The sequence below is a fragment of the Neopsephotus bourkii genome, unplaced genomic scaffold (assembly GCF_033783945.1).
Source record: "Neopsephotus bourkii isolate Nb327-2 ecotype Australia unplaced genomic scaffold, CSIRO-AGI_Nbou_v1 NB_1749, whole genome shotgun sequence".
NCBI lineage: Eukaryota > Metazoa > Chordata > Aves > Psittaciformes > Psittacidae > Neopsephotus > Neopsephotus bourkii.
The window spans coordinates 7,428,267-7,454,920 of NW_026902223.1; the positions used below are offsets into that span (position 1 = coordinate 7,428,267).

At 51.6% G+C, this 26,654-nt stretch overlaps 1 protein-coding gene across 1 annotated transcript; it reads right to left on the bottom strand.

The window, feature by feature from the left end:
* Nucleotides 1–24,764, bottom strand: LOC133225084 (heparan sulfate glucosamine 3-O-sulfotransferase 3B1-like). The gene is made up of 2 exons (XM_061377136.1): nucleotides 24,178–24,764; nucleotides 1–1,383 (listed from the first exon to the last, which is right to left on the bottom strand). Exons 1-2 carry the CDS (start codon nucleotides 24,606–24,608, stop codon nucleotides 765–767), a joined length of 1,050 nt encoding a protein of 349 aa, XP_061233120.1. The 5' UTR covers nucleotides 24,609–24,764; the 3' UTR covers nucleotides 1–764.
* Nucleotides 24,765–26,654: the final 1,890 nt, after the last annotated feature.

A 26,654-nucleotide genomic window follows, 5' to 3' on the forward strand; every position in this document is an offset into this window, starting at 1 on the left:
CAGTAACGACTCAAAATGCATAGAGGGATCGTGGGAAAGAGCCTCCCTGACTAAAGGCAAGGAGGGAAAGTGTACAGAGGAGACAGCTCTGCCCATGCCACAGGCTCTGTGGCTTCCCCAGGGCTCTTTACCCTCCCAGCAGAGCCTTAGGCTGCGGAGCAGGAGCTGTATGGCTTGGGATTCCCTGTGCTGCACAGCCACTGGTAAAACACGCTGCTGGTGCTCAGCAGAGGTATGTGGGTTGCAGGGAGATGCCCAATCCCAGAGAAACCCCCCTGGGGCTGTGGGACTAACCAGGAAGCTGTGGGCCGAGGGAGCACAACACCGGAGCAGAGACTGGGACACTGGAATAGGGAAAGCAAGTGTTTATAAAGGCCAGGTACCCGTAACAAAAATAACCTTGTGCTTTCCCTCCCTGTCCCTCCCTTGTCCCACCCTCGCTCTTGTTGATGCTCTTAAATACAAACTTTCTTTAGGAAAAATGGAAGCACCGTCTGTTACAAACCGAGAAAGAGGAGAAAACAGAAGAGGGGGAAGAGAAAATCAGGAGAGACAAATTAGAATTAAACACCGTGGAATGTTAAACAGGTTACGGGCTACCGTTCTAGCCAGTGCGGTTAGGCAGCTTAGTGAATTAATTGCTTAGGAATTAAAAATAAATTATTATAAAATAGATTTCTGTACATTTTACATACATATATATCTCTTTATATACGCAAACCGTGCTGGGCAAGTCATTACAGGGGATTTTTCCCACGCCAGGCTCAGTCCCAGCCGAAGTCCTGCCCCGTCATCTGGTAGAACTTCATGTTGAAGGGCCGGTAGAAGTCCCGCAATCTCTGCACCACCTCCTGGTCTATGTCGGGGTGGGTCCTGCCTTTTGTCTTGCCCAGGCAGTGGGGTTTGCTGCTGCCTTCCGCCTTCTTCAGGCACGGGAAGCCCTTGGTTTTGTTGAAGTAGAAGTGTTTGTCGGTGATGATCCTCTTGAGGCCCAGAAAGTCCTGGACCCGGCCTAGCTCCCCCGCAGGGTCGCTGATGAGCCTCTCCCCGCTCACAAAGAGGATCTGCCCGATGGGGAAGTAGAGGAGCCAGTTCTCCAGGTGCTTGGCGTAGATGCCAATCTGGATGGCGCTCCACGAGGTGTCGATCAGGCCCGTAGTCCTGTTTTTGAAGGTCAGGCTCTCAAAGGTGGGGATGTCGGGCTTCTTGGAGAGCGTCTGCGTGTAGTCCGAGATGGCTCTGGTCACGGGGTCCCGCACCACCACGATGAGCTTCGTGCCCTTGGACATGGAGGAGATGCGCGCTGGGGCCTCCTTGGTGACAAAGTAGCTGGGGGTCTTCTCCATGGTGATCTGCCCCTCCAGCGTCCTGGGCATGAGGTCCCTGCCGGCAAAACACACAGGCATGGGTCAGAACAGCACCTAACAGCAACAGAGATGTGCATACATATATATCTATCTGCTCACACATAGATACACAAGATTTCTTCTTGCTAAAATGCCTTCACAGGCCATTTAGCTCATACAGATAAATCCATTTTCCATTGATTCAGGGATTAGGGGGGGATTATTATAAAAGGCCACTGCATTAGAAATCCAGCTGAGTAATCTCCCAGTTATCCATGAGTGGATTAGCCGGGCTACACTCTGCACCTGGAGCATGGCTACATGTACCTCACCAGCAGCAGACTGGTTAGGATGAGTCCTGAGCTGCACCAGATGGCTTTCATGGCTCAGTTCAACACCAGAGAGCCCCCAGCCTCAACCCAGAGCTTGTTTTCCCTATAGGAATGAGAAGAACGGTCCAGTGGAAAAGCAGGAGCTCACTGGACCACGTCCACTTTGCTTTCCCTTAGCATCCCAAGCAAAACACTTCCCCCAGTGCAGGCAGCAGGGTGCAGTTTGTCCCTGGCTCGTCAACAGCAGGACCTCACCCAACCACAGGGGTCCTCTCCCACCCAGCTTCACCCATTGCTTTACTATTCCCTATCGCTGTGCGGACTGGCTCCCTCATAAGCGCTTATAAGGAGCATCAAGAGCTGATGGTGGCATCTTCAGCACATCCCAATCCAGCACCCAGTAAGGACAAGCTCTCCCCTCCACTGCCACACAGGCTACAGCATGTCAGAACACAGGACACATCCATGGAGAACACAACCTCAGCTCATGGGCAGGACGTACACTCACTAAACACCCCTGAAGCCTAAAGCCTTCAGCAATTCCACCCTATTCCCTGCCTATTTCTAACCAGCCGCATGGGGAAAACACTAGAGAGCTTGTAGTAACGATGCAAGTGGCACAAAGCAGGAAAAGTAATTTTTTCCTATCATTCACTAGGCAAGCCTAAATATTTTAGACCATTTGCCAGTTCTTTCCCTTTATAACCCAATGGGACTCATTTGCTCTGGGTTGCGAGACACTTAAAAAGAAAAGAGGCAAGAGGGGAGCCAGCCACAAAATTAAAGCTATAAAACTTGATTAAGTTTTCAAAGCACAGAGAAATAACCAGGCAGTGTGTGACCTGCAAGCCTCAAACAGCCTTTCCTTCAGACCCACAACACTGCACACAGAGGCTTGCTTGTTCCCTGATGGCCATCTCCTCCCTGACCGCTGTTATGCTTCTAAAGCAAAGATTACCATAGGCTCCTGCAATTAAAAAAGCCACTGGTAATTTGTGCTAAAGCCAATGGTTGCCCCAATTAAAAGTTCTCAGGCCAAATAATAGGAAAACCAGGAATGAGAGGTCTGACTGAAATCAAAAATCATCATCACATGCCTATGAAAGCTGGTCACTAGCTCTTTATGCAACTACTATTTAGCTCACATCATACCCACTAGTCTACTTCATTGGCGTTGCATTAATTTCATGCAACGTGTTTACTAGCAAGCGGCACCCCCCATCTGCACCTCCAAACTGCAGGTGAAGTGTGCTTGGGGGATGCCCATGAAGCTCCTTTTCCATAGAGCCCACAATGGGAGATGATGTCCATACCAGATCTACAGGGGTCAATGGGAGAGGTGGCGATGGACAAGCTGGACTGTAGAGGAAGGGGCTTGTGGAAACCTCCGGCCAAGCCCATGGCTGATGGCAACACTTCAGGCCGTGATTTCAAGGCCATGCAAATGGAGTTACACATGCAGGTAGAAGAATCACGCTGACCCTACCAGACACAAGAGCTTCTGGAAGTCAGGAGGCAGCGCGTGCCAAAGACCAGGAACCCAAAGAAAGCTCTAATCCTCTGCCTTTTTGGCCAGCTCTGCAAACCCATAACGCTGTCACAGAACAGAGCCAGTCAACAACACTCACAGAGCAACTCTTAAATCTACCGTGGGCTGATGTGGATTTCAACAGCCTACTCATTAAGTGGTGTCTCTTTTTATGGCCATATTAAACCCAAGTTCTACGTCCTGCGCTGGCCACTGACTGCTTTCCAGCTTGATTTAAGAGGCTGGTTTCAACCCACAAAGTCCTTAATGGCCTGGGACCTGCCTAAAGGAAAGGCTGCTTCCCAAGACCTGCTCAGGATGGCCCTGTTGCACTGAAGCCCTTTGGCTTCAGGTCAGGTCCATCAGATTGCTCGTGTACAGGGCCCTGCACCTTGAGACCAACTTCTCCTCCAGGACTGCTACAGTCAGTATTTATCAGTCTCCTGGGAATGACACAAGGCTCATTTTTCCCTCCTTGCACAAGAGGCATTGGGTAGGGCTGGACCGTGAAACAGGAGGAGAAGGCAGGAGGTGGAGGTACCAGGTCAGTTGATTGGGTTGGGAAACACAGGCTCCTGGTTGCACAGCACACTGTGTAAGTGGAAGAAGCAAGGAGCAACTCTTAAGCATCCACTGGCCTGATGTCAGTCCCTTTGCAGACCAGTCAGCTTCTGAACCCACACTTCATTTGCAGCTGAGGACATCCAAAAGAGCTGCGAGCACCCAGTTCTGTGCAGGTCTAGCCCCCCCCCCATTATTGTTATTTTTGGAGAGGACCCAAATCCTTGCTGTTTGCAGGACATCTTGCTGGTGACCCATCACAGCAAGAAAAGCAGACAAGGCTCACTGACACTACTACTGCCTGCTGGTTGGTCAGCACAGGCTGAGATGAGCAGAGACAGAAATGAAGCCTTCAACCCCGGAATGAGAGCCAAACACACCAAACCCAGTCTTCAGGCCTTAGCTCCAGCATTCCCTTTGGTGTACCCAGACAAATGCTGGGCAAAGCCGAAAACCAAGACCTTCAGGCTCATCTCAGACAGTCCCTTGTTTGAAAAGTGGCTGTGTAAAAGCTGGACAGAAGCAAGCAAAGCCACATATTGTGGCCCACGGATGTGGTTTGAACCTCTGACACCATCACATCCAGGAAAGCAAAGCTTTATTGCATGGGCCTGTCAGTTGTGAGGAGATTTCCCATGGTTTCCATCATTTCCCACAGAGGCCCCATCCATCATGCTGGCAGCCAGGGACAACAGAGCCCCAGGGACAGGAGGAACTGGTAGGTTGCCTGCTCTGAACTCACATCAGTGGAAAAGTCACCAAGAACTGCTTATTCCCCTTCAAACCACAACTGGAGAAGGCAACTTGGCCCACGTACGGCACCGCAGCTCCAACCCAACACACCAACCATACACGTTGAGGAAGTAGGACCAGATTCCAGCCCTGAACGCACCTGGGGCTCCAAGACAGCAAGGGCTGTGCTAAATCACAGCCATTATAAAGGGAGGGGAAAGAGGAGCCGTAATGGTCAGAAGAGCTGCAGCCACAGGATGCAACCCCCTTAGGCAACAGGAGCAGGGTTCAGCACAGTTTAGCCCTGGGGCAGCTCCTGGTGCTTGTGGAGCCCTCTGTGTCCCGTTGAGGCTTCACAGGCACGTTAGGGACCTGGGCAGGTTCTGCAGCACTGTTTGATGCCAGATGAGAACAGCAGAGGTGCAGCTCCCGCTGTGGTCCGTATGGGAGAGGGAAGGGAGACAATAAAGGGAGTCAGGCTGTGGGAAACAGGGAGCTCAGGTGAGCCCTGGGACAAAAGCAGCTGCACCCGTCGGGACAGGGCTGGATGGAGACACTACCGAGGGGTGTAGCGGACACTGGAGTGCCAAATACAGATAGTATGAAAAGCTTGGCAAGCAGTCCCTGCTGCCTTGTTATCCTCCTGCCTTCTGGCAACCAGGAGTTCAAAGACCTCAGGAGCCAGCATCTGCATCCAAATCATCCCATTTCATAGTGACTACGAACCGTCTGATCCTTTCAAACCTGTGAATACTTTTGGCCTTGAGAATGTCCCACAGCAGAGACTCCCAGCACTGAAGTACTGCCTCTGCCCATCATCTGAACCCTCTGCTTACATCCCTGCTTGGGAAGGGATGTGGCACCTGCATTCTGAGCATGGAAGAAGAGAATGAGGAGATGCAGGCTCCTGGCAGTGTTTATTCCCCTCCAAGCCTAAGCAGTGGTGGGGCTCAGCACTGCAGCACTGTCAGGGGTCCCAGCAAGAGGAGGGAGTTGCTGCGTGAGCACAGCTATGAATCTTCCACAGGCAGAGAGCAGAGCCCCTAACCCCGAGCTATTAACATGTCAAGAGGGACAGAGCAAAAGCTTTTCCTTTAATGAATATTTCCTCCAAGAAGCCTGCACCCTTTGTAGGCGAAACGATAGGCTTAGTCTAAAGATGGATTGGCCTACTTTACCTATTAACCACTTAGACTAATGTAATAAAGGCTCTCCCTATTCAAACAGCCCTAATCTCCAGCCCCACGCAGCTCTGAAGCCTGGAATGAGAAGGGATGCTAAACCGAACTCCATCACGCTGCTGCTTGGGGAGGCACTGGAAGGGGGGGAATCAACCATTACTTTAAGTGCAAACTTCTCCAGTGTGAAAACTGGACCCAGAGCGAGGTACATTTACAACGTGGGGATGACAGGTGGCCAAACAGTAATCCAATCCTGATTCCTAATGCCCTTTGTGGCAGCTTTTGTCTGCGCAGAGGGGCTCCGGGCTAATCTGCTGCTATTGCTCAAGGAAGACCAGGCAAGGGGCCGGGGGGGGTCAAGGGGACCTCCACAACCTGTTGCTGTGTTCTGTGCTGCAGGTAGGGCAGAGCACAGCAGTCAGCGCCGGCTTTATCCCTGGGGATGTCTGTTGGGCCCTCCACGCACCCCCTGCTATTAGCAAACACCCACTGGGATAAATCCTTCCAGGGTCTGTTGGAGCCTGATGCTCCAGGGCAGGACTAAGGTGATGAGCACCCCGGCCGTCTGCCCATGAGGAGGTCACCGTCAGGCTGCCCGGTGAGACCAGCATGCTCAGGTGCTCCTGCTGCTGAACAGGAGTCCCAGAGCTAAGCAGGAGCTAAGCAGATGATGAGCTTTCCTTCCTAGGGAAGGTTCTGTGTTGGATGGATTCCTAGCCAGCATCATTATTGGAGATGCTCCCTGTGCTCCAGCACGCTCAAGAGTTGAAGTCCCACTGGTGTTAAAATCAAGGTGGCCCACGCTGCGGCGATGGTACCCTCCACCATCAACCCCCTCTGATCCAGACCAGTCCCTTGCTCTGAGCTGCCTCAGTTTCCCTCTGCAATGATAAAACCTCTCCTAAAGGAGATGGACAGCTGTGTACAGGGTATTGTGACAGCAAGAGAAGCATTGCTAGAGACAGCATAAAATGCCACAGCATCTGGATGCAGCTATGAGCGCTCACAGCAGTCCCCATGGCAGCTCTGCCAGCAGATACAGCAAGAACCTTTTTTGGTGCAGAATTCCTAGGCTTTCTCCCCACAGCTGTTCCCTAGAAGCAAGGAAAACAGGGGAAAGGGGAGAAAAAGCAAGTCAAACTGTTTTGGACATCAGCCACATTCATGCCAAATTCAGGCCTGTAATCCAGAACCATTTGCTTTGCAGCCCAGTGGTGCACATGCAGGGCATCCAACCTATTTCTGGCCAGTTCTCACCCAAATTCCTGACTGGTGTTTCAAGAAGACAAAACGGGATTTCTTGTCAGAAAACCAAATTTTTGGCAAGCTGACTGTTTCTAGGAAAAGTACCCCCAAATTCTCCCCCAAAATTGCCTACAACTGCATAGATTAGATTGAAAGATTATGGTGAGAAGTAAACAAGCCTCCTGTACTTGGGAAAGCTTCAGAGGAAACAAGTGCAGAAGATGAGAGGGTTGAAGCCTCATCCATTCCATGCTGCTCTCCAGCAGTTTGCTCTCCTGTCCCCAGCCCAGCATGGTCCTGCACTGCTTTGCTCCAGTCAGGATCACACCAAAGCCAAGGGCTTGTTTCTAACCACACCATCCATTTACTCCCTTCAATCAAGCACACTTTTGAGGAGGGCTTTACTGCTACTCCTACCCTGCTCAGCCAATTGTCATCCTAAATCCCCCTGTTCCTCTGTCTCCTCCTCTCCTGCCCCATCCCAATAAATAAATTTAGGCCAACTGAGCTAAATCTAGTTCTTTAAAGAGAAAGGATGGGGGTGGCATCTCCACTGCTGGCAGCTTTACCTTCCAACCTACCCGCTCAGCCGAGGCAATACCCAGTCGATCCCAGTCTCTTCCCAGCATGTTGTTGTCAGGAAGTGAGATGCTCTCCTGCACTGGTGATCAGTACAGCCAAGGGATGGATTAAACCCACACACTCATAGCCCCACACTGAAGCAAATACCCAGAGCATCGCCAGCACTGCCAGCTCAGCTTGAAGGCCACCACGCTGGACCCATCCTGACCCCTCCTCATTCCAAGGCTGATCACAGCATCATCAAACCTCAGAAATACCTGACAAGCCCAGAGAAAGACTGTTAAAGTAATGAAGTGTTTTAATTACACCACGGAGCCTGCCATCAGCATCAAGGTCAACTGGCTTCACAATCACCCACTTGGCTTTGACTCTCAAGGAGAAACAAACAGAGGGAGAAGAGGCAATAGCAAATTCCTCTTTGGGACTCGAAGCACTCGCTGGGTCATTATCTGATACAGCACGTACTTGTTACCAAGCTGCTTTGCACCAAGGACCTGTACAGTAGCAACAGCCTCTCTGCTTTTTATGACCAGTGGGAAGGGCAACACGTGTGCCTTTGTCTCGAGCGGGAGCCCGTTGTTTGGGTTGGCAAATTCGACAACAATAAAAGGGAACGGCTGGGAAGCAGGCTCGGCCCTTTTGAAGGGGGTGTAACCCTATCCAGCTCCCTCCGACCCCCGGCACCACGGTTACACAAACCAGATGATGGGAATTAATGAACTTTGGGGGTGAAGAAGGGGTAGGTAAAGGAGGAGGGGAAAAATATGTGGGCCTGAAATCAATGTCCTTGCTCTTTGCCCCCAGATCTGCCAGGTGCCCTTCACCTGTTGGGGGACTTTGGGATTAAAGGAAGGAGAGAAGGGCAATGGCATGTGAAGGGTCCCCATCTTGAAGCCGCTGTGGGACTTCAATGAGGCCAAAGAGCTGGTGGCCACAGGTGGCATCACCACATACCCCACAGGAACAGGCTGTGGAGTCTGATCTAAGTTCCTTTGATGTGGATAAAACACCCCATCAAAGGCAGGGGGGAGCGGGGAGATGCGGGGCATCGGCAGATGGTCCTTTCGTCCCCACTCCATGCAGGCAGAGCCTGTGTGTGCCAAATGGCCCCAGCAAATCAAAGCAGTGCCTCAAGGAGGGGACAATGCACTGCAGCAACCAGGGTACCTCCTCCAGGCCAAAGACCCTGTGGCCCTGGCCATAGGGGTACTAGGGCACAGAGGAAGGACAGGGCAAGCAGCATCCCCTATCCCCCACCGCCCTCCCAGTCTCCATCCAGATTCAGCTCAGGGGCTTTTCTGGGTCTGATGCAGTTTGTACACCTAAAACCCCTCAACTGATCTCTATTCCAACCCCTTGTCCAGGTTCATCCTGAACCCTCCATGTAAACACCCAGCCCTAGGTCCTTGCTTTGTCCATTGTGCACCAGCTCCTAGCCTCAAGCCATAGCCCCAGTGCTTGCCCCATCAAATCACTCCATCCCTCCCTCCATCTCCAGCCTACTGCCGATGCTGTGGTGTTTCCTACCTTCCCCAAGGCACCTCTTTGCCAGGCTGAGGTCTCCCAGCCTCTTGGTCATTCTTCAAACAGAAATTGCTCCAGCCCTAAAGGATAAACCCAAGATGCTGCCACCATCACCGTGTGGACTCCTGCACCAACTAACCACAGGCTGCAGAGATGTGGGGCTTTCTTTGGATTAGGAAGGGGCAAATTTCCCCTTGTTTCCTCCCCTTTTCCCCCAACAACAGCCCAAGATGTTACAGCTGCCCAGCAAGAATTCTCCCTCCTCCTCTGCTGGAGCCAGGCAAGATATTCATCAACTTCACCACTTCATTATATAGGCCCTTGTCTTTATGTAAACACCGAAGCCTCTTTCTGTCCCCCCATCACACTTAAAAGCTCTGAACTTCCACTAAATAATTATCTTCATGGGGGGAGAGGAGCAGCACTTTACATATCAAAGGGCTGCTTTGGAGGGATTAACAATAATTTAAGATGAAGTGGTAAATATTCTATTCACTCCAGTTCATCTCCAGTAATAATTATAATCCTATTAGCGAGGTCCCAAGAAAGTGATTGCATTATCAGCTAGCCAGCATCTATGCGGGCTTCTTGGAGGGGTGGGATGGGAGAGGCCATAGGCAAGTAAAGAAGTGAAAGCAACAAAAGATGCAATTGCCAGCACCTCCCCTCCCCCAGGAGGATTTGGTCCCCATTGTCCCCACACCTCAATAGTGCTTTGCTCCGAAAATAAGAGCTTTTGAGCGCACTAAGGGGGTGGTGCTGAAATGAGCATCTTGTTCCTCTCCGTCCCCCCCATTCCCTTTCATTGCTGTGGGTCCCCCCTCCTGGTGCTGTCCGGCCGACAAAGAGCACACGTTGCTGCTGTAGGGGGGGTACAGGGGGCCAGAGCAGCGCTGTGATTAAAAGCTAATTGCTGTTTATGGGTGAGTTCTTTAGCCCAGCATCACCAGACTGCACTGCCCACTGGTCAAGTCATGTGAGATTAATCTGTTTCCCCCCAGAAAAAGGGAAGAAAAAGACTGGTTTTGTTTAAAAGCAGAGCAGGGAGGAGGCAGTTCTGTGAAACTCATGATTTAAGGGGGAAAAAAAACCCCAAACCCAGCAGGAAACACGATGGAGCTAACTGGCAAACTGGGAATAAAGGCTTTTTTCCAGCAGATTACGGGGCCAACTGCCTCTGCCAAACTGTGTATTTCACCCCTGTGCTGTGTCGCCTCTTAATACACCCTGCTGGAGTGTTTAACTGTGATTTATCTCTGCAAGGAGCACCAGTGTGATCTCCTTCCCTCTCTTCTGGCACCCGAAGGCCACCAGTGTAAGTCCTTGGCACCTCCACCACAAGCAGGTAGCTCAGCTCTGTTTGCCCTGGCATGGATGCAAGTCAGCACCTACTCCAGAGCTGCACCAGTGCGGGTGTGCAACAAGCCAAGATTACCTCCACGGTGTCCAAGAGTTTATTGCAAAGCAGTAGAAACATTTTTCTCTATAAATTAAACAGACAACAGCCCGAAAGGGAGGGAAGAGGAGGAATTCCAGGCATCTGCAGAGATTTCAGTGCTCACAACTCACTCCGGGGGAAAAATAAATTCTCTGGACTGCCTCTTGCTCTATTGCAACCAGAAGGACCAGCTATTCCTCCTCCCTCCAGAATTTATAGCCTGGAGTTAGTGTTATGTGTGCTAAGCTCCTGCTACGCAAAGGTTTGGTAGATCCACTGATGGATTTCATTGCAAGATGAAGTTCTGCTCTTTGAGAGACTGCAGGTTTAACATATTCGCATCAGAGGTGTTATTACTTAGACTCAGCTTTACTTGGGTACCACTGATCCTGCCCTTCCTGGGAAGCAGGAACTGGGATCTGCTGAGCTTGGACTGCAAGCACTAAAGTAATGCCCCATCCAGAAAAAAAGGCAAAGGGAGTCAAGGTCTGGAGTTTCCAGCTTATCTGTGGAAAGAAATACAAGGCAAATCCAAAATGTGTCACAGAGCAGGTTTAAGCACAGGAAGCCTGACTTGGAAGGTGCTTGAAAGCAGATAAAAACCCCCTCATAGCTGTTGTCATAGGTGTTGGGAAAATGCTTCTTTGCAGCAAAGGGAACAATCTCCATTGGATAAACCCCATGGATGTGGGGATATGGGATTTGGGGGAGGCAGAAGCTGGTACTGAGATGCACAGAGCCAGCAGTGCAGACTGCTTACAGCTTTCAGCACAGCATCCTCCTGGCTCTGCTGAAGGGATGCACTGTGGGGCTGGACCTGCCATGGGACACCCATGCTCCTGTCACACTGGAGTACCCTGGGGCTCCTGCCCCCAGTTAGGACACCAGGAGATACTCCTAATCCAAACAGTCCATAGCACATCCTTACAAGTCAACTTTCTGGTTAAGTAAGCACAGTGACCGCTGCAGCAGCCTGTCTCTGTATGCAGGCAGCCAGTCTTGGTACACCAAGTCTGAATGCTCAGAAACACCTAACAAATCTCCACCCAGGACAGGACTACAATGAGATGAACTTCCTTCACTGCTCCTCTCCCCTGGCATTTCACTGGCTCCAACCCTGTCCTAAGGTGGGAAGACCCAAACCAACCAAACTAACTCACAAACCAGAGCCAACCCCAAGCTAAACGCTGTGCAAGTCAACAGCCACTGAATAAAACCCAACCCAGTGAGATACCAGCAGGACCATGTTCCCCTATTGCCATGTCCATAAATCACAGCCCTGCTGAAAGGTCTTTTGTGTTTCCCTCCCAGCACAGACGTTAATGCCCTGGTCTGTGTGCCTGCACAGGCAGGTAACAAGTCACACTGATAATACCACCCCTTGTTCAACACCCAGCGTTTGCACAGCGAGGACTTTGCTTGCCACCTTGACACATTTCTCCTCATCAAGCCCAGCCTTCCTGTGCTGGGGCTCTACAGCTGAGATTAGAGGAAAGAGCCTCCTGATAAGGCCCAGAGCCCCTTTCTACCCTAAGCAATGCCCCAGCTCCCACATCTCATGTGGGGGTAGCATCCCCCCTGTTATTCATCTGCCCTCAGGGTGGGCTTAAACCACTGTGCTGGGTGAAGAGCCCCAGAAGGGACTGGTACCAGTGTTAGCCATGTGACAGCCCTGCTCTTCCTCCTCTTCCTCACCATGGGCATAGCAAAGCAGTGAAGGGAGCAGGGAAACTGCTTTATTCACCCAGCACCACTTTCCTCTGGGCACTGGAGCCCCTGGAGCATCATCCATGTGATGGCTGAGGCAGAGCCTGCCAGCTCCTCTGCAGCATGTGGGAAGGGAGCTCTCAGGGTGGCAGAGCCAGGGCAGGCTGGAAACAAGCCTTGAGACAGATACACATCTACAGGAACCCACCTTCTGCACCTGAAGGGATCTGATGGGCATCCAGCACCACCTGAACAGCAGAGGCCTTGGAAGCAACTGCTCAGAGAGCACCAGCTTTCTGGTTTCACTATGGAAAAAAAGAAAGTCACCATTTTGTTCCCTGCCTTTTGATAATGCTCCTAACACGAGGGATGCTGGAAAGCTGCTGCCAGACCTCAGCTGCATGACTCCACCTAAAGCAACCCCAAAAGCAGCCCCATATCCATGCAGCTCCTCCTCAACTGTCTTAAAGATAAAGGGATGCCCTTTCTGATCAGAGGATGGGGCATCTTCCTCATGGCAGCAATGGCAGTGGAGAACAAACTCACCACAGGAGGACCAGCTACATGGGAAGGTGCCCAACCAAGCAAGCACATCCTGCACCGCTCATCGTGCTGAGCATCCCATCCAGTGGGTCAAGCATTTCAAATTGGTTCAGGCTTTATTCCAAACAGAGTCACCCAATTGATTTCTGAAAGTCTCCTGCAAAGCAAAGGAAGGGTGGCATCAACCCAAACCACTGGTAATGTGGACACTGTCCCACTCAGTCTGTCTCCCCTTGGGCTGAGCTGCATTTGCCACCCGGTGGAACAAAGTGCCTGGCAAATTGAAACACCAGTGATCCTCTTGGTCCTGATCCCTAAATGCATTTGAACACAAATGGGATTGTCACCTCAACTCATCTGCTAATGGATTTGTGATTCACACTCAAAGGAGCAGCACTAGAAATTAAGCTCCACTGTAAACAGACCACAGTAGTGAGACATTTGTCTAGAATGGGATTTTGCATCCCCCCCCCATCCCCAATCAGGCCATAAGCACCTCCCAAGTCTCTTCCCATCCTTTTCACCAACTCCAACCCCAAACATCAAAGACTGCAAATAAAATGAAGTTCCAGGACCAGAAAGGACTGTGCCCATTGAGGCAATGGAGCCATGGGTTCATGGTGCCACCACGTCCCAAGGTGGGTCCCTGCGATGCTGCGGGACTCAGGGTAGAGCAGAAGGAAGCAAACCAACCCTGGGAAGGAGCGGAGCTCCCAGCAAAGCAGGGAGACAGGCACCAATTAGGGAAACATGAAGGGGCAGGTCTGCCTGCAGACTTCCCCTCCTGCCCCAGTCATTACATGGGATCATGACGTGGTCATAAACAGTCAAGGAAACAGAGTCGAGAGCTCTTTAAAGAGCAGGCTCAGCTGGTGGAGATGCTCCATTGCAAGTACAACAGATGCAAAGCACTGCTTCTAATTAAAAAGGTATTCATGTAATTAGAGACTTCACATGGCCATACCAATGATCTGAACTAGTCCAGCACACTCAGGCTGTATTTAAGAGGGTTCTCCATGCTTGCCTTCCACTTCTGACTACTTGGGTTGTCTTTGAAACCCTGTCCACCTCTTCACACAGGCTGCAATGGCAGGTCTACAGCTACGGTGGCAACCAGAAAGGACCTTAGGGAGCAAACCCACGTGTGTCAACACCCAGCACTGATCTGCAGCATCCCATCCTCTTTCCCTCCAGGGCTGTTTTCCATCTAGAGATGACAAATGGGCTGAATCATCCCAAAGTCCTTCCAGCCCTTGTACATAAAGAACAAAGTGGGCCTGTCTGCTAAGGCCTTGGAGCACAACCCAAGTGAAGTGACTTTTCCCTGAACACTGAGGATGCTGAATGACAGCTATTGTTATTCAGATGGAACCGAGTGTCAGATTAACAAATCAATGGGCATAAGAGATATAAAATTCGTTGCCATTGAAGCCTTTCAAATACCCAAACATATGGATGAACCAAATGTGAATTGTAATTGACTCCCCTGCACCTTTGATCTCTACACCCTTGGGTTCCCAAAGGGACAGCCCGGCCCCCTCGGACAGGGACTGAACTGATTCAGGACTCCATTGTGAGCCCTCACAAAGTCTTTTCTCCCTGCCTCCGTCTCCTGCACGTACAGCCTGGCATCTGAGACAAGCCAGCTCTGCCTCAGAGCCGGAGAGATGGAGAGTGACAACCCACGTTACCCAAGTACAGCCTCTTGCATGGGCACCTCTTTGCACCAGTTCCCATCCCTGGTGGTGGCCCTTGGTCAACTGGACGTGCATGAGGAGATGGCCAGGAAGCAGCAGAAGAGGCTCCAGAGCAATGCTGATGCTCGCTCCCCGACTACTGGAGCAGGACGTGGGCTCTGTTCAGTTTTCCAAGGATTTCCCTATGCAAAGCCAAGGATCAGACTTTGCTGATGTGCTCATGGCATGCAGGTTGCCCTGACTGGAAAACCCAGACTGGTCTGGAAGTGCTGGAAGCTGCTCTGCTTTTCACCAACTGCCTCGGCAACAAGCGCTTAAGAAACATGATTTTTAGGGGTGTTTCTACATTAAAAGGAACCTGGAGTTTAAACTCAACATTATCCCCAGATTTTCACTTTTGGGGTTTGGAGTGACCGAGTTTTTACCAGTTTTACATAGAAGTGAAAAGAGCATTGGTTTTGATCCGATACAAATCTCAACTCCATGGGAGTCACAAGGGAAGCATTTGCTTGGGCTTAGTTTCAAACCTCTTTACGAACATCAAGATGCTGTGGCTTTTCCAGGAAACCCAGCCCAGTCTATTCTTCCACTTCCATGCTGCAAATCCCCCACAAACGTGATTCTCCTGAAGCTTTTAACCCCATTAGAAACAGACCAAGGTAGTGAGACATTTGTCTAGAATGGGATTCTTCATCCCCCCCATCTCCAATCGGGCCAGTAAGAACCTCCCAAGTCTCTTCCCATCCTTCCTACCTCCTCCAAACCCAAACATCAAAGAGTGCAAATAAAATTAAGTTCCAGGACAAAAAAGGACCGTGCCCATTGAGGCAATGGAGCTACAGGTTCATGGTGCCACCACGTCCCAAGGTGTGCCCCATGGTGGGGAACAAATTACGCAGATCAGCTCTTGCTACAGTGAGCCTTAAAACAATGGGAGACTTGAAACGCCTGTTGCTGGAGATAAACCCCAGCAGCTATTCCCAGCATCAGGCACCAATCCAGAGTGAAGCATCCCCACTGGGAGGGCAGACATTGCACATGTCCCTTCCTCCAGCACCAGCAAGGACACTCGGGTTGATGGGGGAACTGGGTGAGCCAGGGAATCCACCCAACCTCTATCCCCACTGGTTTTGGGCTCAGCCCCAGCTAAACCCAACTGGTAAATCCTACAGGGATGCCTGAGTGTGTGACAACCGCAGGGCTCACCCACAGAGGACCTGAGGAAGGAGGAGATGGTGGGGAGGAAAGCGGGCAAGAGGAAACTCCCCGGCTCTTAATCTGCTTTAGGACCACATGAGCTTTCTGTTTATATATAGCTGAATTAATTGTCACACTGCATTTAGCACTGTGACCTTGGCACCGGCCCTGGGGGGAGCCAGCAGCCCCGGTGCAGCCGGCCAAGGCGCCGGTGTATGCAGAGACACTGGCGCAGGGCTGGCGGCAGCTCCAGCCTGTCATTACCAGGAGCAGACGGCAGCTCCCGGCCCCTCTCGGCTCACAGCAAGCCCAGGTTAGGTTCAAACCCCAACCGGCTCTTCCACTTCTGCTTTGGCAAGGCTGATATCTTCTCCCAAGGCTTCGTTCGCTGCTCAGCATCCCTCTATTAGCTATTCCCTCTGCTTTTCCAAGCACCATGCAGACAGCCCAAGGCTCATTAGCCTCAAGAGGGAAATTAAGAAGGAGGAAAACTATGAGCTTTGTGTGAAGTTGCAACAAGTTCAGTGCAGAGTGTTGGAGAATGGAGGAGATGGGCTATGCTAAGCCCTTCGTTGGGAACACGCAGTGCTCAGGCTGTTTGGCTCGTGGGTACCTCACTTGGCTCAGTGCAGAAACAGTGAAGCCAGGGCAGATGGTCCCCACCAAGCCCATTGTCCCACTGCTTCAGGAGCTTCCCCCCCTCTCATCCCGCTTGTGGGAGATGGGAACAGCTCTGGCACTCATGGGACTGGCTCCAATCCGGCACAATTCACTAAACACAGCATCAGATATGTGAGCAGGGGGTTTGGAGCATCGGGCATCACCCCAGCATGGAGACACAGGGCAGAGCAAAGCCATCGGGTCCCTTCTGTAATTCCCATTTAGGCACCACATTCTCAGCCCCATGTATAAACCATCGGAGGACCACGTACACCCACCGCTGGGCCACACCTGCTGATGTTTACTCCAGCACCTCCTGCTTTCATTCCAAGCCTCATACACCTTTAAAGAACACAAACGGGAGGCATGCCAGCGCTGCAGGCCCTGCCAGTTCTTAAACAAACACAAAACAGCTCGCCGAGACAGCCAAGCACGGTGTTAATGCAGCGCCGGGGCTCCGTCCTCCCCCTAGTGACAGGCAGATCTCTGCACCAAACCCCAGCATCGCCAGCCCGACAATCCCTGCTCCACATCAAGGCTACAACCCCAGTGCGATGCCAGTGCTTTTGGCCTTCCCCATGTTTACTCCTTCACCAAATCGACAGTTTTCTATAGATTTCCTATCCTCCACGTGCTGCTCTCCTCTATTTAGTAGACTTTCAAGTTTTAAGACAAGCTTACATTCAATACCCAAGACAGGCTGCAAGCTGAAGGCTTTACTATAAAAGGCTGCGTAGCTGCTTTATTGAGGTTAATAATTGTAATGGATTTTGGCTTCTGTGGAGGCATTTCCTGCCATCAGTCACTCACACACACGCTGAGGGCCTGATCCTGGAGCCCTCCACCAGGCAGGACTTGGGGCTGCGCTAAACACTGCCAGGTTTGGGGATCTGGTCCAGCTTTGGCCACCAGCACATTGCTGAAGACTCATGTCATAGAATCATAGAACAGTTAGGGTTGGAAAGGACCTTAAGATCATCAAGTTCCAACCCCCCTGCCATGGGCAGGGACACCTCGCCCTAAACCATATTACCCAAGGCCTCGTCCAACCTGGCCTTGAACACTGCCAGGGATGGAGCATTCACAACCTCCCTGGGCAACCCCTTCCAGTGCCTCACTACCCTAACAGGAAAGAATTTCCTCCTTATAGCCAACCTAAACTTCCCCTGTTTAAGTTTTAACCCATTACCCCTTGTCCTATCACTACAGTCCCTAATGGCCTCATCAGAGCCCGCTTCCCATGTGAGAAGTGCATAGGTTTTAAAGAGAATCGGTGTTTTCGCTCCAGCTGCGCTCAGTGATGCCGGGCTGCGGTTGTGGCAGCACAGGATTTGGTCTTGCATTCACTTTCAGCAAGGAATATATAAAACATATACATCCCCCTATTAATATTAAGCATCAGCATATAAAATGAAAGCCCATGCACAAGTCTCACTTTCCTCTGGAGGAGCTGCTGCTGAGCTGCCAGGGCTGCGCACTGGAGCGCAGAGGCTGTGCCAGCTCAAAGGAGAGGTCACAACTGCTTGTATTTATTACTAACCAGCCACACCAGCGGATGTGTAAGGTCCCCAGCATCACCAGCTGAGAGCACTGGGCAGGGAACAGCTCTGGTCTTAGGAACTTCAGCAGCACAAGACTTACAGGGAGGTAAGGACAAGAGAGGACCGCTCCCCTCCATCAAAGGTTAGCAGAGCCGAGCTACTCAGGTGATGCTGTACTAAGCCAGGTCAAGAGCAGGGTGAGCCATGCACAGCCCTGCCTCCAAGAAGGGCCGCAAATTAAGCTCTGGGTCAGATCCTCTGCTGCCATAAAGGGCAATGACTACTTGTAAGCCAGGGCTAAGTCACAGCATCCCTCAGTAGAGAGGTTCTTTGCAGGGAGAAGAGAAAACAGAGCTGATTTCAGAGGAGGCTTGTTCCAGGGTGTTTCTGAGGAGGTTAATGTAAAGTATTTAGCAGAACATGGCATTATTTTTCTCTAAATGAAGTTCTCTTTCCCTGCTGCCCACCACATGGCAGAACATTGCCACACTCATGTATTTTAACAGAAGAAACAAAGAATTGAACTATTAGTTTACTAGAAATCAGTGCGAGGTATTTTGTCACCAGCACTTCTGCATCCATGTTCCTCCAACATTCCCATCAGCATCAGCTCAACCCCCAACCACCCAAACTTATGACCCTTCCCACACACCCCTTAATGGCCCTCACCCCCTCCCGGTACATATGAAACCACCACCACCGAGTCTACTTTAATTGTCCATCTTCAGAGCCATTACAAGGAGGAAAAACACCCTAGGGAACACTTGAAGCCAACGTGGCAATGGGTGATCTCCTTTCTGCCACTTTTACGAGGTGTCTATTGCACATCATGTCTAAGCAGTACCCACCATGCCCAGGCAGAGATGCTCAAGACAGAGGGGCTGCGCTCCTGACCTTGGCTTCCTCTTCTACGTGACCCTGATGTGATGCCCCTCCTGATGCACAAGTCCAGAAGCAACTCCCTGCCAGCAAAGTTACAGCACCAGTAAACCCCTGCCCTGCGTTAACCCCATCTTCCCACCGCGCCTGCTGACAATCAATGTGTTTCATCACGGGAGCCCTCGTTTCCATTTGAGATAAGGCCCATTCCCGCAGCTGCCTTCTGGCTGCCACTGGTGACAGCCTCTGGGCTGAGCTGCTTTATACAGCACACGGTGTTTCTCACGAGGTAATTAGGAAACACACAGCGAGCTGCTGAAAGACCTGAAATTGCAGCGGCGTGGGCAAGCCCCGGTACAGTCAGCAGCAGCAAGTCAGGACCCAGCGCAGCACTTAGTCATTTCACAAAGTGAGGAGGAAGCTGCTCCTCCAGCCCCTCCTCACATACCACATGGTGACAACAGGTAGCAGGCGATAGCCCCTGACCTCCTAATTACACCACTGAAATAACATGCCCTGCTATTTGTTGTTCTTTGAGCCCATATGTTAACCCTCCTGCATGGCCCTTGCCCATTCATTATCCCCTGAGCCCATTGATCACCCATGGTCGCACCACCAGAAGACGTGAACGCTGAATGGTTGCTAAATCAGACTTCTCTTCCTCCTTAGGATGGATTAATAGCATTGAATCCAGCAAGCAAAGCAGTTTAGCAAGTGAAGCCTGATGTTAAGACAAGTCCATGATCATGCGTGGTTGAAAATACAGCTCAAAAAGCATGATGATTTGGGTAGTTTTTATAGCCACCGCATAAAGGCTTGCTGGATGCCTTTAGAAACAAAGCCTTCACTGGAAGCGCCTCGAGGTATCCAAAGCTCGGGGTGTGTTACAGCCATCTGCCATGGGCCACTTGAAAAGAAAGAAAACGCTAAATCCCATAGCCAGAGTCAAGCCCATGGGTTTTCATTCCCATCGTTTTCATGCCAAGAAGGCGCACACGACGTTCCCCATGCACGCCGCGCGGCGCTGCGCTAACGCGATTAGCCGGGCAGATCCACCATCCCCATAAGTCACCCCCAATGCATGGTCAACTTGGAATAGTTCAGCAGCTCAACAGGTGAGGCCATGAAACTCGATCACGGCAGACAATGTCGTTCCCCCCCTTCCCAGCGTCGTGCTGGGAAGGACTTGTCACATGCGTCATATCGGGCAACATGCTTGAAACGGAGCAGAGCGCGCTGAAACCCCAGCAACACGAATAATCTTTGCCATCTGTTTGAACAACTCAACCCTCCTCAGATCTAAAGGAATGAGCCCATGCAAACACAAGGGCCTTGCTGACTGATTATAGCAGCCCAGCCCTTCTTTTTGGGGGCCATTTGCTTCTGAACTGCGCCGAGTGGCTAAAGGCAACAGCATGGGGAGCCAGCGCTATGGACAAGGGGGTACGGAACACTGCACATGTGTTGAGGGGACCATTAGAAGTCCCCATTCAAATGCAACACGTGCAAGGTCAATAGATATAAAAACAGACATTAAAAATCAACAAGAAAACCAAATCTTAATGGGAAAGCTGCTTGGCAAAGCCATCCCAGAGAACACAATGGTCCTTTAGGATACGCTCATTCCAACCTGACGTAGCTCATGAGAACGCATGTGAGGAGCTGCTCCTTGCTCAGATACAGTCGTTTGCACCCAAAGTCCAGTTGGGAGAACCAAGACCGTTCCTAAACTTCCCGAGGCCAATGAACCTTGTGACATGTTGAGTTTTGCAAGCACTTGGCTGTGTCGGCACAGTTAGGTGGCAGCTACTAAACTCTCACTACTGCTGCAAAGTGGAGACTATAGAGAACGGCCAAACTCCAGGGCACGATCCTGCCTTGCTCCAGATTTCCCTCTGTTCCACAAGGCTTTCACCCCAGAACTTTAACCATCGTTTCCTTATCCTTCCCCTGCACCCACCATGGCCCATTGTGAGCATGAACACTGTGCTATTCACACCCCCATGCTCCTTGGGGCAAAAAAAAAGAGGTTTTTGGGGCAGAATCAAAGATAAAAAACGAGGCAGTTTCTCATGATTCAGGCATTGCTGTGAAGCAGCAGGCTGCATAGTAAGCTCCCCAGTGACTGGGGAGGCTGAGAAACGCATGTTTGAAGCTGTTTACTGCACGCCACCAGACCATAGGGCCTGATCCTGCTGAGCCAACTCACCCAGCCTCAGCATGGAGAATGAATTAAGGCAGCCTGGCAGAGCGGGAAGATGAAACCCTTGGGTTTTAAGAATTCAAATAGTAAATTTAAGGCAAAAAAGGGGGGGAAAAAGGACAGAGAGGTCCCACAGTGCTGCGGGAGGTGGAGGAGCTCAGACTAATACCGTTATCGAGTTTTCTGCTGGCGTAGCCATGGCACGGGGTTTGCTAGCAGAGAGCTACAGCCTTGAAATATAAATCAGTGATGTTGAGTGGGGCTGGGAATGCTCAGCCCACGGCAGGAAGGATGGGGCACTACAGCTCACTGGGCTTAAAATGGTTAAAAATAAAGCAAATCAATCAAAAAACCCACCCCAAAACACATAATACTAATGACACTGGATTTTTTCCCTTACCGTAGATTAATTATAGGAGAACGGGCTTTCAAGTCCCGAGAACATTTAAAAATGCATCACTGTTGGCATGAAATAAATTAAATAATTCAAAAAATCACCATTTTCCAGACTTGCAAGGAACACTTCCCCCCCCATAACTCATACAAGAAACCTTTACTTTACTCATAGAGGAAGGAAACAACTTCCCATTTGTCCGGGCAGCCGGACACTCGTGCATAGGCTACGGAGGAGCTGAACTCCTACTGCTGGGAAGGGGAAAACTTCTTCCCTATCCAAAAGTCCCAAGCACTACTTAAAATGAGTTTGCAATAGTGGCTGGATCCCGTTTCTCCCCTGTCATGGTACATATTTCCACTCGAAGCAGTTAACATGCTATATTCATTACCAGGGGGGAAAAAGCCTGCAATGTGCGGACAGAAGTTGTTTCCATTCGATTTCCAGTTATCTCACTATTGAAAAATTAATGTAATGTTTCCTTCTGCTTTTTAGGAACAGAGGTTGGTGCTGTTGATGCTGTTTTGTCTTCTACACCAAGGGAATAAAAGCAAACACATTTCATTTCACTTGACAGAAAATAGAGCAAGAAAAAAGTCTGTATTCCCTCCTTTAAAAGTTATTTTCTATAGATGAAAGCTTTATGTTAACTACTGCTCTGTGTCTAAATGTGATTAATTGCAAAAACCCTAAACCAGAAGCTAAATAAGCAAATTTGTGATGCTTTCTGCCTCCCAAAACCAGGAAAAAAAAACGTTACTTTGGAACACTGTTATATGGCAGGAACAACTTCAACGACAAACCAAAAACTCCAAACAGAAATGACCCAATTTAGCCAGAATCTGGTCAAATAAAATATACTTTCAACAAGACGTGGCTCTAAAATTGCATCTTCATCTTTCCAAAGCCAGGGGGTTGGATTTAAACTTCGAGGACTGGGTGCTGAGGACACAAGGATCTGCCCCGGTCCCAAAAGTTCAGTCCGTTTGTGTGAAAGCATCTCAAAAGCAGAGGCGAGGCTTGCCCAGCTCGCCCCAGCACGGCTGGCACGGAGGCTCTTTTATAGCATTTTTAATGTGGTTTTATTGGGCCATTAACAAGAAAACACAAACGCATCTCCTTATTGACATGAAGATAATAAATAAAAGCCTCATTAGAGCTTGGAGAAAGAAGCACGCTCTCGAGAGCGCTGGGAAGCCAAGATTCACTGCAGTCAGTGGGAGTTTGGAGCTTTATAGTATCTGATTTGTAGCGCTGAGATTTATAGGCACAAACTCCTGCATCTAATACAAACTGAAGTTAGAAATAACACACAATTACCAACAACTTGTCTGTCGATTTGAGCAAATACCTCCTCTCCCCCCATATATTCTGCACTATTCAGTCTTCCCAGTCGAGCGGGGTCCCAGTCCCACAGACACACAGAGACTCGGACCCTCGGGGTGGTTTCAAGACATTCAGCATCCCTCATGCTCACTGCTTTGGAGCGACCCTGTTCAGATTCGTTGTATTTCAATTCAAAAGCCCTCCTTTGCAAAGATATCATTTTATAAAGCAGCAGCCCGTTTCCAGGGATGGGGCCCATGTTCCCTCAAAATTAAGGTGAAACTCTCCAAAGTTCCACGAAACTTTGATGCCAACTTCTCCAAATGTAAAAATAACACGGATTCTTTAAACACTGACTTTCGCCCGCTGCATCTGGGATAACAGATTAACGTAATCATAAGCATTATTCTCTCCTTCTCCCCTTCCACCTCTTACTTGTAAAAGATTAATCAACCATTTTATGGTCTAATTTAGGCGCCTAATTAAAAACAGAGCTCAACACGTACAAGACCATTTTGCTAATAAATCCTGACATGTCTCGGGCTCTGTTATTTGCAAGTTTTCCTTCCAAAATGGGACATTAAGATGGGTTTTTTTAGACCGAATTCATACAGATTTTGTGTTGGTGGCTACGGGGTGCCCCACTCCACCCAAATTCTATATTTTCATTAAACAAAGTGCTTTCAGAACGACCTTCTCCTCGCCACATCTTATCCTGCATTCGCTGCACTAACTGCCGAGGGATGGCAGCGGTAACAACGAGACCAAACCTAATCAGAGTCGCGGAGTGGGAACTTCAGGACTATAAAGCGGTTGAAATTCACAACTTCACAGCTCGCATCTCGCTTCTAAGTTCCCATCTCTGCTCCTGCAAGCGCTCGCACAAAGGCACGGTCAAAAGACTCTTAATGAGGGAACTTTAATCATAAAGGGAGGAGAAGCCACGTTAAGGCGGCTCCCACCAGAGCCGCGAACCCACCGAGCCACGCAAGTCCCTGCTCCTCCAGAAGCACTCCCACACTCACCCTTCCAAGGGCAGAACCCACCGCCGTTGGGTTTTCCTACCCCGGAGCTGAGGAGCCGCATCCCGTCCCGCAGCACCCGCTGCGGCACCGCACGCACCCGCTACCTCGGTCCGAGCCGCCCTGCGAAGTGACCGGCTCGGCCGCCGATTACAGCGGCGGGGGAACGTCCACGGGGACGGAGCGCATGAAGCCAGCGAGGAAAGTTTTTTCCCCGGCTCCGCACGCACCGCTCCGGCCGCGACCGAAGGCGCTCCCCGAGCTCCAGCAGAAGCACAACGAAATAAGCGTTAACCCCACGTATACTGCGTTAATATCTAACCTTTATTTAACGATTAAATACGGTCTGGCCAGCGTCAAGCCCGCAACCCCGCCGCTTAGACTAACGGGGGAGCCACGGTCCGAGCGCGGATCTTTCGGGGTCCGCATTTAGCGGAACGTCCGCGTTCGGCCGCGGGCACTGCGCGACCTGCGCCGGAGCCCGCGGGGGAAACACGCACAGCGCCCGTCCCCGCCGCCCGCCCCAGCCCGTCCCGTACCTGTACCAGGCGAGTCCCCGCTCGTAGTTGCGGTCGAAGAAGTGGGGCTCGGCGCCGACGGCGCGGACGTCGGGGTGCACCCGCAGGAACTCCAGCAGCGCCCGCGTCCCCCCCTTCTTCACGCCGATGATGATGGCCTGCGGCAGCCGCTTGGTGCCGGAGCCGTTGAAGAAGCTGGAGATGGGGCCGGCGGCGTCGGGCGCTGCCCGCTGCTCCTCCAGGCTGCTCTCCTCGCCCGGCTCCCCCAGCAGCGGCGGGGCGGCGCGGGGCGGCGCGGGGGAGCCGCGGGCGGCCAGCCCGGCGCAGGAGCCGGCGCAGGAGTAGAACATGTAGAGCCAGAGGAAGAGCATGATGAAGAGCAGCAGCAGCCTCCGCCTCAGCGGCGGCAGCGCCACGGGGACATCGAGGCAGCGGTTCAAGCGCTGCCCCATGTGCCCGCGGGCGCGCAGGGATGCATGGCTGGAGCGCGCCCGGCTCCGCTCGCCTCCGCCCGGCACCGCATGGGCACCCCCGAGCTCCGCGCGGCCCCGGGACCGTGTGCGCAGGGCGCTGCCCGCCCGCCTCAGCGCCGCTCTCCCGCCGCCCGGCAGCGCAGGCAAAGGCGGCGGCAGGGGCGGGCCGGCGGGGCCGGCGATGGACAGCGCCCTCAGCCTATCACAGCCGCGCTCCGCCGTATAATGAGCCGGGCGGAAGAGCCAATCAGAAGAGGGAGAAGCGAGAAGGGGCGGGGCGAAGAATGGGAGGGGAGGCGCTGATTGGCTGAGCGGTTGCGGGAGGGTGAGCCCCGCGGCTCGGACCGTCGGGGCAGCGGCTCCATCCGCCTGCCCTGTCCCGGCGCGGACCCGAGGGGCGCGGTGATGGCGATGGGGAACCTGCCGGTGGCAAGGAGCGAGGCTGTCGGAGCTCACAGCGCGGCGGGGCTGCGGGGCGCTGACGGGGCGAGCCAAGGCTCGGGGAGCGCCCTCGGGCTGAGTCTACCCCGCAGGGCTTCCACTGGGGAATGTTGGTCACACGTGGCTTTCTCCCTGAACGAGACTGAATGATGAAACACCGAGGTTAATTGCCAGACGGAAGGGTTCATAGGGCTGCGGGCTGTGCAGCGCGGAGAGGAACCGTAGGACAAGATAGTGCACCTCGGGATTATCCCTGTTGCTCCACCTATCCCTCAGTGCCCTCACTGCATTAGCCCTACCTGCGGACAGTGCACAGCCCGGTGCGATGGCCGCATCCTTCCTCTGGAGGCTGCAGGACAGAGAGGGAAGTGCGGAAACCCACATACTCCTGATGTCACTGCCCGCTCCCCTCCATGGCTGCAGGGAACTGCCAGCTCGGGGTCGGGCAATGGGGAATCCCGGTGTTGGGGGCATCTCAGTCATTTCCTCCTCCTCCTCTTCCTCCCCAAAGTACTTGGATTTACCTATTGTGATGCGCACTGGCTTATCCATGAGCACTGTGTTTGCTGAAACCCCAAGCTGTACATTCTGTCACAGTCCATGTATTGGGAGCAACACATAGATACCAAACACAGCACAACGGCCCATGAACACTGAGATGAGAGCATTTGGCCAAAGAGACTCTTTCCATGACACCACCAGCTCTGGGATCCTTCCCATTTCCTTGTGTGTCAGAAGCGATAGCATGATGCTGACTGATAGCAGCTTTACATCCATTCACAAGAAGCGGATTGTTCCGCTCACGCTGGCTGTGGTCTGAGTGTCTTGTAAAATAACCCCAAGCTATAAACTAGACTTTACAAACTAATGAAACCAGGCAGACCGGGGAGGGGAAATAAGACCCCGAGGGGTGGATGGGTCCTCTAAAAGCTGCTCAGTGGATTAACGGAGAGCTAAGAACAGTGCTTGGGCCACCCAAGCCCATAAGCATCAGTGCCGCTGGTCCCCATCCTTTCTGGGACCAGATTTGGGGATGAAGAAAGGAGATGTTTTGTGCTGCAGCTCCAGAGTCAAAGAGCCATCAACTCCAAAGCAGTTCTCTGCTATTAGATAAGATAAACGGCACTGCTGGGCTCTCAGTGGTGTGAAGGGTGATACCAACCAAGCAGAGCTGAAATGCAGGAGGAGCTGCTTTCTAGTTTCCCTCTGTGTGTGCTGGTAGAGCTCTGCCAGCTGGCCCAGACTGGTAATTGTGAAGGGAATTAAAGAGGACACTTCCAGGCAATGCATGAATCACAGTTGCAGGCAGCGATCGCTCCACAAGGGACACAGGCTGTCTCTCCCAGACCCAGGTTTACTCACCCCTTTACTCAGTGTTCTGCACACTGCTGCTTCCATACACGGGTTGCACCACTGCGAGTTTCTACACCCATGAGGTAAGAGGAAAACCCTTCAGATGGAATAATTCTCCTTGTTCCTTACATCCACCAGCACCAGCCAGGATAACATCAACAAAATGTCACAGAAAGTTTGGCTTAAGCCCTTAATGTATGTCAGCTGTAGGTTGTAAAAGTTGGACTGGCT